A 15,227-nucleotide genomic window follows, 5' to 3' on the forward strand; every position below is an offset into this window, starting at 1 on the left:
CCAGGCTGGCCTCGAACTCAGAAATCCACCTGCCTCTGCCTCCCAAGTGCTGGGATTAAAGGCGTGTGCCAGCACACCAGGCTGAAGTTAAATTTTTAAGAGAACACAAAAATCAGGGGCCCCAGTATCTATCTTAGAACACTGATGCAGAAATAAATTTGGTGACACCAAGGCTCAGTCTCCACAGTTCATGGATAAGGGCGTCTGTGAGATCCCAACGTAGAGCGTTTCTCCCTGGGAGGTAAAGCCCCTAAAACATTCCCCCAAGCTTGTTTTCCCTGACCTCTAAAAATACAGCCGCCGGAAAGAAGCTCTTTGTTCTCTATAGCCAGCAAAAAGTCTTTTTGTTTCTGTGCCTTACAGCCAGAGATGCAATGATTGTGGGGAGACCTAGCCAGGAGCTTGCTTGGCTCCCTGTGCCAAGGACACGGAGATAGATTCCACAGAGAAGAGCTACAACTCACTCTCCACTCCTCATGCCTTGTAATTTTACCAAGGACACCCGCCAGAGAAGAGCTGTAGCCAAACTCCTCCCAACTCCTCCCAACTCTCCTCCCAATTCCTCACTTTTCCTTTAAAGGGCCCCTACTGTAACCGCTCAGGGTCTAACTCCCCTGCCCTGCCTGGCAAAATGAGTTCATCCTCAGCTAGTTGACAATAAAGCTTCTTGCAGTTTGCATCAGGTGTGGTTTTCTCTTGAGTCATTGGGGTGCCGGCCGGCTCATCCTGGGACTGGAGCTGAGGTCTCCCCAGTTTCGGGGGTCTTACGTGTCCTTTATCTACGGAGCATGGGCGTCTACTGTTTCCTTCTCAGTGACCTTTGGCTTTTGCCCACAGAAAGTAATTTGCTGCTGTTAATGTTTTGTGCCAGATTAGAACAGATCATTTGCCCAAAGTCCCCAAGACTCCCGTAATGGATAATTGTGGTAAAAAATGTGTAAACAGAGTTAGGGAACAAGATTAAACAAGTGAGAAGAGAAAATGGTCTGAAAACTCAATGCTCAGATAAAATGTTAAATAAGGTCAGCCGAGCAGAAACTCCTTACAGCACCGCCTTGATTATGTAAAACTGCAGATGTGCGCACCCAGAAGAGAGATGGCTGAGTGTCTCTCCCCGAGGACAATGATGGGTTATTATAATCCAGCTTTACTTTTACGTGCTTCCTACACTTCGACTCAAAGCACATGGTAGCTTTCAAAGGCAAGAGGGGAAGTTTCACATGTAGCTTCAATGCCGTGTCAGGAGAAGGTGCACCCTGTCATCCCCCTGCCCTAAGTGCAGGCGGTACCACAGTCACTGCCCCATCGTTGTCTGTCCTCTTCCCATGTAATCAACATACAACTGTTTAAAAAAAAAAAGGACAAACTCTAGGAAATGCTTAAAACTATTTTTCCCCCCCAATTACATCTCTTGAAAATGAATGTCAGACTCTTGGGATAATCAGCCAATAAAACCCTCTAGTTACTGTGCTCAGTCAGATCTTCTCAAATTACCAGAGAGCCTGTCTGTCCTCACTGGGGCTCACAGCCTCCACTTCCAAAAGTGGCCCTTTAGACACCAGGTCTTCACAGACGTTTTCACTCGTCATCAAATTAGCAGTTCTGTCCCCTACAGAGCAATGTTTTAACAGTTCCAGCTCTTGTGCAAGCTTTGAGACCTGTGAAGTGAAGTGAAAAAGCAAATGCTCTATTTCGCAGACTTTTATGTACAACTGTGAAAAAGATACATTGACTCCACACGTGCTTAATTACTGCCTGGAGCTATCTAAACTGCCGCCCTATAGGAAGTCTTATTGAGATTTAGTTAAATACTTTCCAGGTGTCATATAACTTAACCCATGTTTACAGTAGACATAAGGGTGTGTAACTTCATGGTTCAACCAACCAATCAACCAACCAACCAACTAGCCAGCCAGCCAGCTAACCAACCAAACGGGTAGTCTGGTCTTTTGATGTTGGCATCTCAGATTGCTATTTATAATTCAGTTGTACCTTTAAACAGGAACAAAGAGACAAAACCCCAGTGATCTCTATGATTCCCACACACATCTGTCCCAAGTTTTGACTGAGCTTCATTGATTCATAATATTTTATTGCCTTGAGAAAATACTAGAATACTACAAGCACATTACAGAAGGGAAGTTTCTTCCAGTCTGACCCTGTTTATTTGAAAACAGTTGAACTTGTAAAGGTACCTTGGTGTGGTGGTTTGAATAAAAACAGTCCCCATAGGCCCATAGGGAGTGGCACTATTAGGAGGCGTGGCCTTGTTGGAGGAAGTGTGTCACTGGGGGGTGGGTTTTGAGGTCTCAGATGCTCAAGCCAGGCCTAGTAGCTCACTGACTTCCTGCTCTCTATGGATCAAGATGTAAAACTCTCAGCTCCTTCTTCAGCACCATGCCTGCCTGCCTGCCTGCCTGCCTGCCTGCCTGCCTGCCTGCCACATGCTTCCCTCCATGATGATAATGGGCTAAACCTCTGAAACTCTAGGCCAGCCTCAATGAGATGTTTTCCTTTATAAGTGTTGATACGGTCATGGTGTCTCTTCATAGCAATAAAACCCTTACGAAAACACTTGTCAACTATAACAGCCCCAAATGTCAGGCTCAGTGTCTGAGTAGAAGTGAGACTCCGTATAAGCATGCCAGGAGAATCTGTTGCATGCAGGTGTCTGGAGGCATACTGCATTATGGGATCTGGCAATATAGTCACTTTTGTTTGTTTGCTTTCAGAAGATTTTGTAGATTTGCCATCCTTAAAGGTTACTTGTTTTTATGTATTATGGAACTAAAGCATATCTCCTTTGAGGAGTAGAGAGGTTGGTTGGGAAACAGTTCTACAAATAGAAGATAATTCCCATCACAGGACTGAATTAAAACAAACTGTCTGAATGGAGAGTTCCTACAGTAACTGTGCTTGATCCCAGGGCCCATGGGATTCATCCAAAACTTGGTTTCAATCGACTTTAGGAGATTCCTTTGGTCTCCAAAGACTTTTCCTCTCAAGAGAAACTACGGCGAGCATTATAAACTACACTCCACATTATCTCTGTCATTTTCCATTGAAGACGGGTCTTGAACTGGCCTTGGAAGACGGGAGGCTGTGAGTGGCATATCTGAATGGTAGGGACCGTGTGGTAAAAGACAACTGACTTGAGTTGCTCTGTAGAGGGAGGAGGCAACGAAATGAGGAGCTGAAGAAACAGGGGTGCAGGTAGTGGTGGAAAATCTTCAAAGGCATTTTAAAAGTAGATTTGCATTATTTTTGAAAGCAGGAAAAAGATTCCAAGCTGCTGCTTAGTTTCTGATTTTTACAGTTATTCTGCAAATGCAAGCATCACACCATGATAATAAATGCCAGTTTTTAAAGAAGAGCAGACAGTAGAGACTGGACTGAATGCTCTAGCAAATTCAAAGTAACAAACACCAAGCATTTTTTCAGGTCTTCTGAATCCACTACAACCAACAGAGTTGGAATGTCTCTTAAGCAGGTGGAAGCTTTCCTCTTTTAAAAAAAAAAAATCGGGGCTGGTGAGATGGCTCAGCAGGTAAGAGCACCCGACTGCTCTTCCAAAGGTCCTTAGTTCAAATCCCAGCAACCACATGGTGGCTCACAACCATCCGTAACAAGATCTGACTCCCTCTTCTGGTGTGTCTGAAGACAGCTACAGTGTACTTACATGTAATAAATAAATAAATCTTTAAAAAAAAAATCGATCAATCAGTCAATCAATCAATCAATCAACAGGGTTTCTCTGTGTATCAATCCTAGCTGTTTTGGAACTCAGTTTGTAGACCTCATCTCATAGAGATCCAATTATCTCTGCCTTCTAAGTGCTGGGATTAAAGGAGTATACCACCATGCCTAGCTAAATTTTATCTTTTTAAAACTCTCTGTGTGTGTGTGTGTGTATGTGCGTGCGTGTGTGTGCACTGTGTCCAGAAAAGGAAGTTATATCCCCTGGAGCTGGAATACAGGCAGTTGTGAGCTGCTCAACGTAAGCCTGGGATCTGAACTGGGGTCCGGCTCCGACACCGAAGATCTGCACTTTATCATGAATGCCCATTGGCCCTTCCAGGACCTTCCAGGCGTGGGAAAGGGCCAGCTTGCGTTTGGTCTTCGTGATAATAGTTCAGTCTAATCACGGACAGAAAGACCACAGGCTGAGAAGCTCCACATAATTTGGCAGCAGTTCAATCAATCACCCAGGGCCCCTGAGCTCCTGGTATAAATTGATGGCCTGCACGATCACACCTGTTTCTGCTACAAATTTCTGTGACAGGTACGTCACAGAACAAGAACAAAACAAAATGTCTTCAAAATCAGCAGCTGGGGCTGGCGAGATGGCTCAGTGGGTAAGAGCACCCGACTGCTCTTCCGAAGGTCCAGAGTTCAAATCCCAGCAACCACATGGTGGCTCACAACCATCTGCAACGAGATCTGGCGCCCTCTTCTGGAGTGTCTGAAGACAGCTACAGTGTACTTACATATAATAAATAAATCTTAAAAAAAAAAATCAGCAGCTTTGGCAAATCCATATAGAGAGCTCCCCTTCTGCTGAGCAGGTGGTGCCTCTGAGTCTCGAGCACCCTGTGTTCTGAAGAGAAGCCTGAGGGTGGGTCAAGATGTAAAGGCTCAAAACAAAACCTTTTCATGAACAATACTGATGGACAAGAACGGAGCATCCCAGAGAAGCCATCCAGGAGATGGTTATCCTTGTGAAGGGAAACTCGATTAACTTTACAGAGGAGAGCTATGACAGAGAGCAGCTCCACCAAGCCAAGATTAACACAGCAGCTGTGACACCATAGCTGAAGACTTCCAATACAATGTGTCAGCAAGGAAAGATGTCATTTCAGTAAGGCTCCTGTTAAAGCTGCCAAACTAAGAAACACTTCTTCAAAAACCTCACAGACAGATCACTGAAGCAGACAGATTTAGGGACTTAAAACACATTATGTGACCTTATAGTCACATAATGTGACTATCTTATCTTATTATATGACTATATTATCTTATCTTATTATATTATCTTATGACTATATTCCTTATCTTGGTTTAGAAATGGTTTTGAGTTGTTATTCTCCTCTTCTCATCATCCCCTCCACCATTAGCCCCTCCATTCCCCCTTGGTCCTCCTCCTCCTCCCCCCCCCCCCCCCCCCCCCCCCCCCCCCCCCACTCCTCGCTTTAGCTAAGGAGGAGGACTGCCTGTTCAGCTGCTGATGACCTACCTTACTAACAAGGTCACACAGACCACAGCTACTTGTAGACCGTGCCCCACGCATCTCCCTGTCTTTTGGACCTTTCCCTCCCTGCATTTCATGCTGTAACCCATCCTCTGGAAGTTCAGTTGGTAGGACGCTGACTTAAGGTTAGACTCTAACAGGAGGACCCCGAAGGCCAAGTGCTGGTTGAAGGGGGAATGCCTGCCCTGACTAGTAACCGCGTTATACGTCACTTCATTGTATGCTAGTAAAAAACCTCTGGTTTCTAAATCTGCTACTTAAAAGTTTCCCTTTACTCTATCTACATACAAGGCATGTTAAATATTGAACACTCAAATAATCAATAATTCAATCTCACCTTGGCTTCTAATTCAGAATTCTCTCTCAGTAGCAGGTTATAAGCTACTAAAAATTGCTCTCTGCCCTCAGCCTTTGGAAGACTCTGAATTTCCTTATAAAGGCACAGGAGTTCTGACTTTGATTTTTGGAATTCCTGTTTAAGAGATAAGAAATTTTTGTGATCAAATTTTTTTAATTAAAAAATTGTTTTAAATAAAAAAATGTAAAAAAAATAAATTTTAAAAGATTTATTTATTTTTTTTATATGTAAGTACACTATAGCTGCCTTCAGACACTTCAGAAGAGGGTGTCAGATCTCATTATGGATGGTTGTAAGTCACCATGTGGTTGCTGGGATTTGAACTCAGGACCTTCGGAAGAGCAGTTGGTGCTCTTAACCGCTGAGCCATCTCTCCAGCCCTCAATTTTTTTTTAAAGGAAGAAACGAAGCTATTTTGTAGGATAAATCAAGTCTATTTTCCTGTAAAGGAATAAAATGTTTAAAAAGGGTTCTTGAAATAGTCCTAACAAATTGTTCAATTTTAGACGTTAACCAAATGCTTCCTTCTTAGAGTTTCCCTTTTCGGCTGGAAAGACTGGGTGTCTACAGTCATTCCTACTTCAAGCAAAGCTTGTATAAACATAAGATCTTCATCAGCTCCTGCATTAAATATTTATTTGCCTGGAAAATATAAGGCTGGCAAGATGGCTCAGCGGGTGTTCAAGCTTGCCATGCAAACCTGTTGACCTAAATCTGATCCCTGGCATCGGGATAAAGGTGAAAGGACAGAACTAGCTTCAGGGACTGTTGTCTGGCCTCAACACCTGCCCATAGATCCTGGTGGTGTCCGACAATGTATGTGTGTTCAGTGACTCATGGACCAGCATTTCCTCTAATCCTGAGTATCTGTGTCTACCCAGTTCATATTTAGCTATATATTTCCCTCACGCTTTCACACAGATCACATAGATAAGCAGTGTTTGATGGACAGACGATGAGGGAATGACAGGTGGCAGTACCCAAGAGCCAAGAGGTCACAGGACATTTACTCTACGAGAGGGGCTATTTGATGTCCTCTGAAAGCCTTGGAGTTAAATGGAAGGTGGGGGTGGCACAGTAAAAAGGCAGCAAGGGGTAGGGGGGTACCTAATTCCAACCTAATTAAGGACAGAAGGGTGGGACCCTAGCCTTTCCAGCCTCCAGGACTGTAAGGACGTCAATTTCCATTGTTTAAGCCACCCTGCCAATGGTATTGAATTAGAGTGCCTCAAGCTAAGTTATATTTTTATTGTGTGATGTGGCCCATGCATGAGAGTGTAGTATGGATGTGTGGAGCAGGGATGTGTGGAGCAGGACACTGGATGTTTTCCTCTGTGGCTCTGTCTGTTCTTTTGAGATGGGGTCTCTCGCTGATGAATGGGAAGCTGTGGTTTCTGCTGGGCTGCCTGGCCAGTGAGCTCTTTTGATCTTGTCTCAGTCCCTCGGTGCTGAAGTTAATAGCCCGCTGAGACACACCTAACTTTTTATGTGATGCCGGACATCCAATCTCAGGTCCTTACACTTGCATAGCAAGCGGTCTTACCCACTGAGCTGTCTCCCCAAGGCCACAATGTGTCTCAAAATAGAAACAAATGATCATGTCAAACCCCTGAACTGGAAAACCAGAAAGAACCAGCACCCAGGAGTGTGATACCTCACTATTCACTTGCAAGGACTTCTGAATAGCAGTGAAAGCTGACATCAGGTGCTGTCTCTTCTCCCTCTCTTCTGACAAGTCACTCTCCAACACTTTAATATTTTCTTGGCCCATTTTCAATATCTGTAAAAGTCATTTCCCATGATTCACTTTGTTAACTATTGTATAATAGGCACTATTACCTGTAAAATTTAATAGTAACTTCCAGCTTAACTTAATGATAGAGTCATGTGGGATATGGAAGCTTAGGAAAACCAGTTCCCAGGGCACATTTTTCCCTCCAGGTTGGTAGATGTAACTGCCAACGTGTAGTGAGCCTGCGGCATAGCCACCGTGGTAGGCATAATATGTGGTTGTGAAGACATGTTAATAGCGTACTAAATATATTTAAATTGTATTATTTGTTTAGTGGGAGGGAGAACACACACATCACTCTGTGTGTGTGTGTGTGTGTGTGTGTGTGTGTGTGGTGTACAGTCAGAGGACAGTTTGTAAGAGTTAGTTTTTGCCTCCACCATGTGGGTTCCGGGAGTCAAACTCGGGTTGTCAGGCTTGTCAACTTACCCTCTAATACAGTGATCCTCAACCTGTGAGTCGACCCCTTCGGGTCTTGAATGACTCTTTCACAGGGGTCGCCTAAGACCATCCTGCCTATCAGAGGTTTACATGACCATTCATAACAGTAGCAAAATTACAGATATGAAGTAGCAACAAAAATAATTTTATGTTTATGATCACTACAACCCGAGGAACTGTATTAAAGGGTTGTGGCGTTAGGAAGGTTGAAAACCGTTGCTCTAGCCATTTCCCCAGGCCCCAGATGCAAGGTATTGATGGAATCTTCCCAAATGAAATGCTGATGGTAGTTAGGGTATTGGCCGCCATTTACCGAGGGACATTTACATGGTGTCCTGCACCAGACACTATGGTGAAGACTTTACATGAATGAGCTCATGCTGTTTCTGAAGGACCACTATGGGGTAGGAGTGTAACTGTTATCACAGTTTCCCCTCAGCAGGAGATGAGTGACTCTCAGATGTTATTTCCCAAGGAGACAGTTATTGCTGACTTTTACTCCCACATCTCCCTAACAAGTGTTGTGGGTGGCTTGAATATGCGTGGCCCAGGGGGTGGCACTACTAGGAGGCATGGACCTGTTGGAATATGTGTGTCACTGTGGGAGTGGGCTTTAAGACCTTCATCCTAGCTGCCTGGAAGTCAGTATTCTGCTAGTAACCCCCAGATGAAGATGGAGAACTCTCAGCTCCTCCTGCACCATGCCTGCCTTGCTTCTGCCTTGATAATGGACTGAACCTTTGAACCTGTAAGCCAGCCCCAATTAAATGTTGTCCTTATCAGAGTCACCTTGGTCATGGTGTCTGTGCACAGCAGTGAAACCCTAACGAAGACAAGTGCTTACCTTAAATATCCATTCTGTACAGCCACATCCATGTACATCTTTTAGTTGTGTAATAAAACCTGCTAGAGAGTCCACCTAAAACTATTATGTGCCTTAGTGAACATAGAGTAATCGTCATGCAATGCTCTGTGGAGAGAAATGGCTACCAAGAGTGAGCACACCTGGTCGGGCAGAGCCACACTGCCTGTTTTATCATCAGTGGTGTAAGAGCTGGTCATGTCATTATTCTTAGCCTCAGTTTCCCCAGATGAAAATCAGGGACAGTGGTCCCTGGACATAAATAGAATGCTCAGAGACAATACGTTATATTGTTCTAAACCTGTCTAAATGAAGCCATAAGCTTAGTCATCCTCATGGTTTCCACAAGCCTTGCCCACTTCTCCAGGGTGGCTTTCTGTAAACTCATTACAGCGAGCTGGAGAAGGGCCATTCCCAGAGGTGCACTTTCTCCCTCTGCCTGTCTTCAGTATTCTGAGCATTCTTATGTGGTTTGCCTCACACGTATCAGGGAATGTGGCTGAAGAATTATCTGTTCGAGCTGGATGTGGGAGGCAGGAGCAGGAGGGTAGCTTGCCTGGCTGAAACCTGTCTCAGAGCAAAGTCTCATCTTTTATTTTCATTTCTTACCTCATTAAAATCTTGTACTTTAATTGTCTCTTGGTCTTTCATTCTGCTGTCTCTTCAGTCCTCCTGGTTTAATGGTTAACTCAGGCTCTAAGATGGAAATCTCAATCCACATAAGTCACCAGTTAAAAAACCATATAAGTGCTACTAAAATATCTGTAAAATAAGCTATGCTTGTTTAACTTAATTTAAAAAATGATCTCTCTCTCTCTCTCTCTCTCTCTCTCTCTCTGTGTGTGTGTGTGTGTGTGTGTGTATGCACAGTATATGTGGCCACACTTGTAATGGCTCCCATGTGGAGGACAGAGGACAACTTTTGTGGAGTCTTTTTTCTCCCTCTCCTTTTATGTGGTTCCAGAGATTGAACTCAGGTCTCCAAGCTTGTATGGCAAGCAAGCACCTTTATGCACTGATCCATCTTGCCACACCCCCAAATAGACTACATTTCTTTTCTTTTAAAAGATATATGTATTCTCTCTTTATGTGTATGAGTGTTTGCCTTTATATATGTACATGCACCACATGGTTGCAGTGCCCTGGTGGCCAGAAGAGGGCAGAAGATCGCCTGGAACCTGAATTACAGATGGTTGTGAACTGCTATGTGAGTACCGGGAATCCAGCCTGGGTCTTCTACAGGAGGAGTGAGCACTGCTGAGCCGTCTCTCCAGGCCCCAAGCTACATTTCTTAGTTATCTTTTTCTGAGGCAAACCCCAAGAAATATCTTCCAACAAGTTTTACCTTCTTTCTCAGGTTAGACCAACTGTTCTCTCTTATAGCTCATTATAATTATGGGCTGACTTCTTATGGGTTTGGGTGTTTGCTATCTGGCAGTGAGCCAAAGGGGACAAGCATTAGAAAAGAGCTCCAGAGCCGGGCGTGGTGGCGCACGCCTTTAATCCCAGCACTCGGGAGGCAGAGGCAGGCGGATTTCTGAGTTCGAGGCCAGCCTGGTCTACAAAGTGAGTGCCAGGACAGCCAGGGCTACACAGAGAAACCCTGTCTCGAAAAACCAAAAAAAAAAAAAAGAAAAGAGCTCCAGCATCCTGTTGCTTTAACCGAGTTACTATTTATAGTCCTCATGTTCAAGGTCCAGAACACAGGAATAGCAATCTCAAACTGATGAGGTAGAAAGGAGGCGGGATGCTGCTTAGAAAGCAGACACAAAGACTCAAAGGTGAGTTAGAATTCCTCCTGGCAGCAGCTGGACAGAGCCCTGAGAGTTGTGTCAACTTATAGCATGGTCCAGGGATAGGATATATATCCAGCAAGGATATAGTTTTCCCTTAAAGCATCATCTCCTTGCCACTATCAACATCTGTCCTAGTGAACACTTTTGCACATCCAGACAGACACTCTGACGCATCCAACACTCAATGAAGCAGTTCCTCAGCCAGGCGTGCACGCACCTGATGCTTTACTATAAAGCAGGAGAGACAGACACCTCAACTCTTAAAGCTAAGGACACCCTACATTTTTCTTCATTTTCTTACTATGAGAGCACCATTCCGCACAAGACACTGCCAATGGACATGCTAATGTGGATGGGGGGAAGGGGCCTCAACCCTAGAGAAAGACCCAAAGGCAACCAGGAATGCTGGGAGCAAGAGACAGTCTTCCCAGGGGAGAGCCACCACTGGTTATCAAATACCAAGTGGGCAGCCCTGAAGATACACAAATGCCAGTAACATTATCCAGGCTGAGCAGGATGCAGTTATCTATCTATCTATCTATCTATCTACCCATCTATATATCCATGTGTGTATATATTTATGAAACAACAATTTAAAAAGAGGCCATGAATATGAAAGAAAGCCTAGCGGTGGAAGGGTTGTACATGGGAGGCAGAAGAAGAAAATTATATAATTAAAAAATATATATATATATGGCTGGGCATGGTGGCACACCTCCACAACTCAGGAGGCAGAGGCAGGTGGATCTCTGAGTTGGAGGCCAGCCTGGACTACAAAGTGAGTTTAGTCAGGGCTATACAGAAAATTCCTGTCTTAAAAACAAGCAAACAAACAAACAAAATGAAACAAAAATTTAAACAACTACAAACAAAAAAAAAGTCATATACTTTAACTTTCATTTGAGAGTCTCACCATGTATCTTTGGCTGTCTGATCTCACCACGCAGACCAAGCTGGCTTTTAACTCACAGAGATCTGCTTGCCTCTGATTCCCAAATGCCAGGATTAAAGATGTGTGCCATCACAAATGGCTATTTTAAAGATAGGTTTAAAAAAATGTTTAAGATAGCTTCTTCAACTAGTATATTTGAAAACTGCAAAAAAATTTTGAAATGTATACTTTACCGCAACCTGATTCAACACAGCTTATTTTATATTTGAAAGATAATATATCTGAAGGCATTTGAATAAATTCTATAAGCATGTGTTAAAATTTACCATAACTTACGGCACAGTGGGTGCAGTTATGCATCTGGGCAATTTACACACTTCAAGTTTAAAGCTAGAAATGGATGTGCATGATGTGGGGCAGTCGGGGCTATAGAGCTCCCTGGTGGCTAACAGGAGCTCACCTCACCTGTCAGTCAGCAGCGATGGATTGAAGAGGAAAGCCAGTGGGGCTTGTTGCAGGTTGCCTCCTTCACAAGGGCCAGCTGCCAAGGACTTTGAGAAACAGTTAAACAGCTCAGAACGTGACACTGTCAGAGTTCTGTCTGGAAGGCAGAGCTCCCGAAACCCTCTGAACTTAACTGTGCTTCCTGGGCACAGATTGACAGTCAGTCTCTCTGATGTCACCTCTCCCAGTCACAGATGGCTGAGGGCATCATAGAGGATGAAACAGCCCACTCACCAATGGGGAGCCGTTTCTGTACACATCACTGGGCATGCTATGACCTCGACAGGTCTCTCTATAAATTCCCTATATTTATAGGGAATTATCTGTAAGTCTCCACCAGAGTTGGCTGTGGTGGAAAGTGAACTCTAGGGCCAGATAAGTCTGTATCAGACTCCTGGCTAACTCCTGCTTTGCTCAAATCCCCTAAAGCTCTCTATGCGGTGGGAATACTGGTGTCTGCTTTGAGGAAGTCTGCCCCAAGGATCATGAGAGCTGCTCTTGCCATGGCTACTGTTATCCCTGACAAATAGCTCACATTTCTCCTTTTCCAAAAGAAAATGTTCCATGTTTCTATTCTGTGTCTGGGGGTATAGTTTGTGCATGCCACTACCTGTGGAGATCAGAGAAACTTGTGGAAATCGGTTCTCTCCTTCCACCCAGTGGGTCCTGAGGATCAAACCAGGTCTTTAGCTTGGTAGCAAGTGTTTTTACCTACTGAGCCATCTCGCTCTTCCGCCCCCTGCCTCCCCCCCCACCCCGCAATCTTATTTTAAAGCATTTTCTCCGAGAACACACAGAGAGAGAGAGAGAGAGAGAGAGAGAGAGAGAGAGTAGCCAATTTATTGATTTGCCAGATGTCACTAAGACGTTACCACGTCTAGATGTCTGATAAAAGACGTTTTCTATATAATTTTTCCTTTTAGAACCAAAGAATGGGGCTAGAGAGATGGCTCAGTGGTTAAGAGCACTGACTGTTCTTCCAGAGGTCCTGAGTTCAAATCCCAGCAACCACATGGTGGCTCACAACCATCTGTAATGGAATCTGATGCCCTCTTCTGGTGTGTGTGAAGACAGCTACAGTGTACTCACATACATTAAATAAATAAATCTTTAAAAAAAAAAAAGAACCAAAGAATGTTTTTATTTTCAAGGGAATTCTTCAGGGAGAGGCTGCTACAGGGCACCCAGAAGTGAAGGTTGCTGGGATTGGTGTAGAGGGGAAGCAGGAGCTTTGCCTCTGTGTAGCACTAAGGACCACAGCAACAGGGTTTTCAAGATTTGGGGCTCTGTTGTTAGGAGGCTGGGCCATGACACCATCCATGACTTTTACCGTTATGAATTTGTAGCCTGATTTCCTGAGCCGGGTGAACAATTCCTGCCTTTTTAGGATTTCTGTTAGGAGTAATGGTAGTGCATAGCTATAATTCCAGCTTTCTGGATATCCAGGCAGAAGGCTAGAAAATCCGGGGCCAGTTTAGGCTACACAGAGAGACTCTGTCACAAACAAACAAGCAAACAAACAGCTACATAATCGGACAAGACAAGAAAACTCCATGATTCATGCAAATCGCCAATAGAGGCCATATTGGATTCCATCACAAAGTTCTTGTACTCTTCATAAAGCCCTGGTAAGAGAACAATGAGTCAGAGAGTTGACTGCACTGTACTGAGGACCAGAGTTCGGATCCCAGTGCCCTTATAATGAGCGAGAAGTTCCACACATCCCTGTAATCTCAGCTCTGAGGGGTCAGAGACAGAGGCATCACAGAGGCTCGGGCCTCCTAGCCCAGCCAAGAAAACAGTGGCTCTAAGCTCAGGGAGAGACCCTGCCTCAAAGGAATCAGAGAGACAGAGAAGACATGTGGCCTCCTTCCGGTCTCTACGTTTGCGTAGTCACATACATCTGGCAGGCAAATGTGTGCATACACTCACACAAACATACACGCATTAAATAAGTACATTAAATAAATAAATATCTTATAAGAAAATGGGGACTAGCTTAGTGGCTGAGAGTACTTGTCCAAGGCTACACAGAGAAGCCTTGTCGTGAAGAACCAAAATCAAAAGCCAAAAACCAAAACCAAAACCAAACCAAACAAAAAAACATCCAAAAAGTAACTTAGGGAGGAACAGGTTATTTTGCCTATACTTCCAGTACCACGGAGGGAAGTCACAGTAAGAACTCAAGGCAGGAACCTGGAGGCAGGAGCTGATGCAGAAGCCATGGAGGACTGCTGCTTACTGGCCCTCTGCCTGCTTGCTCATAGCACCCAGGATCACCAGCCCAGGATTGGCATTGCCCACAGTGCTAGGTTCCAGAACCGGGTCAAGTAATTGAGGTACGTATTTAACACACCAAAAGGAGACCTGGCCTCCAGGTTCTCCCAGCACCCCTCAGTTCCTACCTATTACCAGATATGGCTGTCATTTTCTGCCCTCTACCCAGAACTTTCCAGCCTAGGGGCTGGACTTCTCCTCTCCCAGAAGGTCCTCTCGATATAATCCAGACATTTTGGTTCTCCTCCCCCTCCCACGTCTCTCCCTCCCCATGGCGACTTCCCTGGTTCATTCCCTAGGACCAGTAAACTTGCCTGGAGCTTGCTTCCCAAAGAACCTGCCTTTCTATGCTTTAATCTGGCTTGAATTGACTCGAATTGACTCATTTCCCCAGCAGAGAATAACTTATCACCAGTAAACTGGCCATTCTACTTCAATCATCAATCAGGCGAATGTAGCACAGGCTTGCCCACAGGTGAGGGCACTTGCCCCATTGAGGATCCATCTTCTATTGCAAGATATTTGATCACATTGTGAACCCTGAGATTGTGCTAATTACTGGAAAAACCTGTTTTTAGTTGTGGTGTGGTTCAGCCATAGGTCAAGAGGCAGAGCAAGCAACCAGTTGACAGGAAATGAACATAGGAATATTAAGAAAAAAAAAAAAACACAGAGCATAAGAGGGAGTCAGGACTGATAGACACACAGGAAGTAGAAGGGAGGGGCATTAAATTTGAAGGAGGTTTTTTGAAGGAGGGGCATTCAAGGTGGGATGTCACCTGAAAAGGAAGGTCAGCTGGGTGCTTTCTTGCCTCTCTGAGCTAGCAGGCTTTCACCCCTGCATCTGGCTCCTGAGTGTTCACTAGTAAAATCTAAGGACTGAGGTTTTGTTAAAAAAACAACAACAATCTTCCAAAATGACTCTAGGTCGACATGCAACAAGACAGCACGGGTGGCAAAGCACAGCTCTAGTCTCATCAATGTGACATTCCTTTTCTGTGGTCTTAATAAGAATTATTAGCCGGGCGTGGTNGCGCACGCCTTTAATCCCAGCACT

The 15,227-nt window shown here is 44.5% G+C and overlaps 1 protein-coding gene across 6 annotated transcripts in view; it reads right to left on the bottom strand.

Moving 5' to 3' along the window:
- Ccdc30 (coiled-coil domain containing 30) overlaps positions 1 to 15,227 on the bottom strand; it is an 87,590-nt gene that overhangs the window by 49,178 nt on the left and 23,185 nt on the right. Inside the window, exons 1-5 of one of the 6 annotated variants that reach the window (XM_021159852.2) lie at positions 11,855 to 12,054; positions 9,311 to 9,397; positions 7,261 to 7,386; positions 5,586 to 5,720; positions 1,495 to 1,658 (exon numbers count right to left, since the gene is read on the bottom strand). The exons of 2 other annotated variants lie outside the window; for them this stretch is intronic. In XM_021159852.2, coding sequence (XP_021015511.1) covers positions 1,495 to 1,658; positions 5,586 to 5,720; positions 7,261 to 7,386; positions 9,311 to 9,352 — 467 coding nt within the window. In that variant the 5' untranslated portion in view covers positions 9,353 to 9,397; positions 11,855 to 12,054. Of the gene's footprint in view, positions 1 to 1,494; positions 1,659 to 5,585; positions 5,721 to 7,260; positions 7,387 to 9,310; positions 9,411 to 11,410; positions 11,469 to 11,854; positions 12,067 to 15,227 lie in introns of those variants that run through there. 3 more of the 6 variants (XM_021159853.1, XM_021159858.2, XM_021159856.2) reach the window with 3 other exon arrangements.

Source organism: Mus caroli, chromosome 4 (assembly GCF_900094665.2).
Source record: "Mus caroli chromosome 4, CAROLI_EIJ_v1.1, whole genome shotgun sequence".
Taxonomy (NCBI): domain Eukaryota; kingdom Metazoa; phylum Chordata; class Mammalia; order Rodentia; family Muridae; genus Mus; species Mus caroli.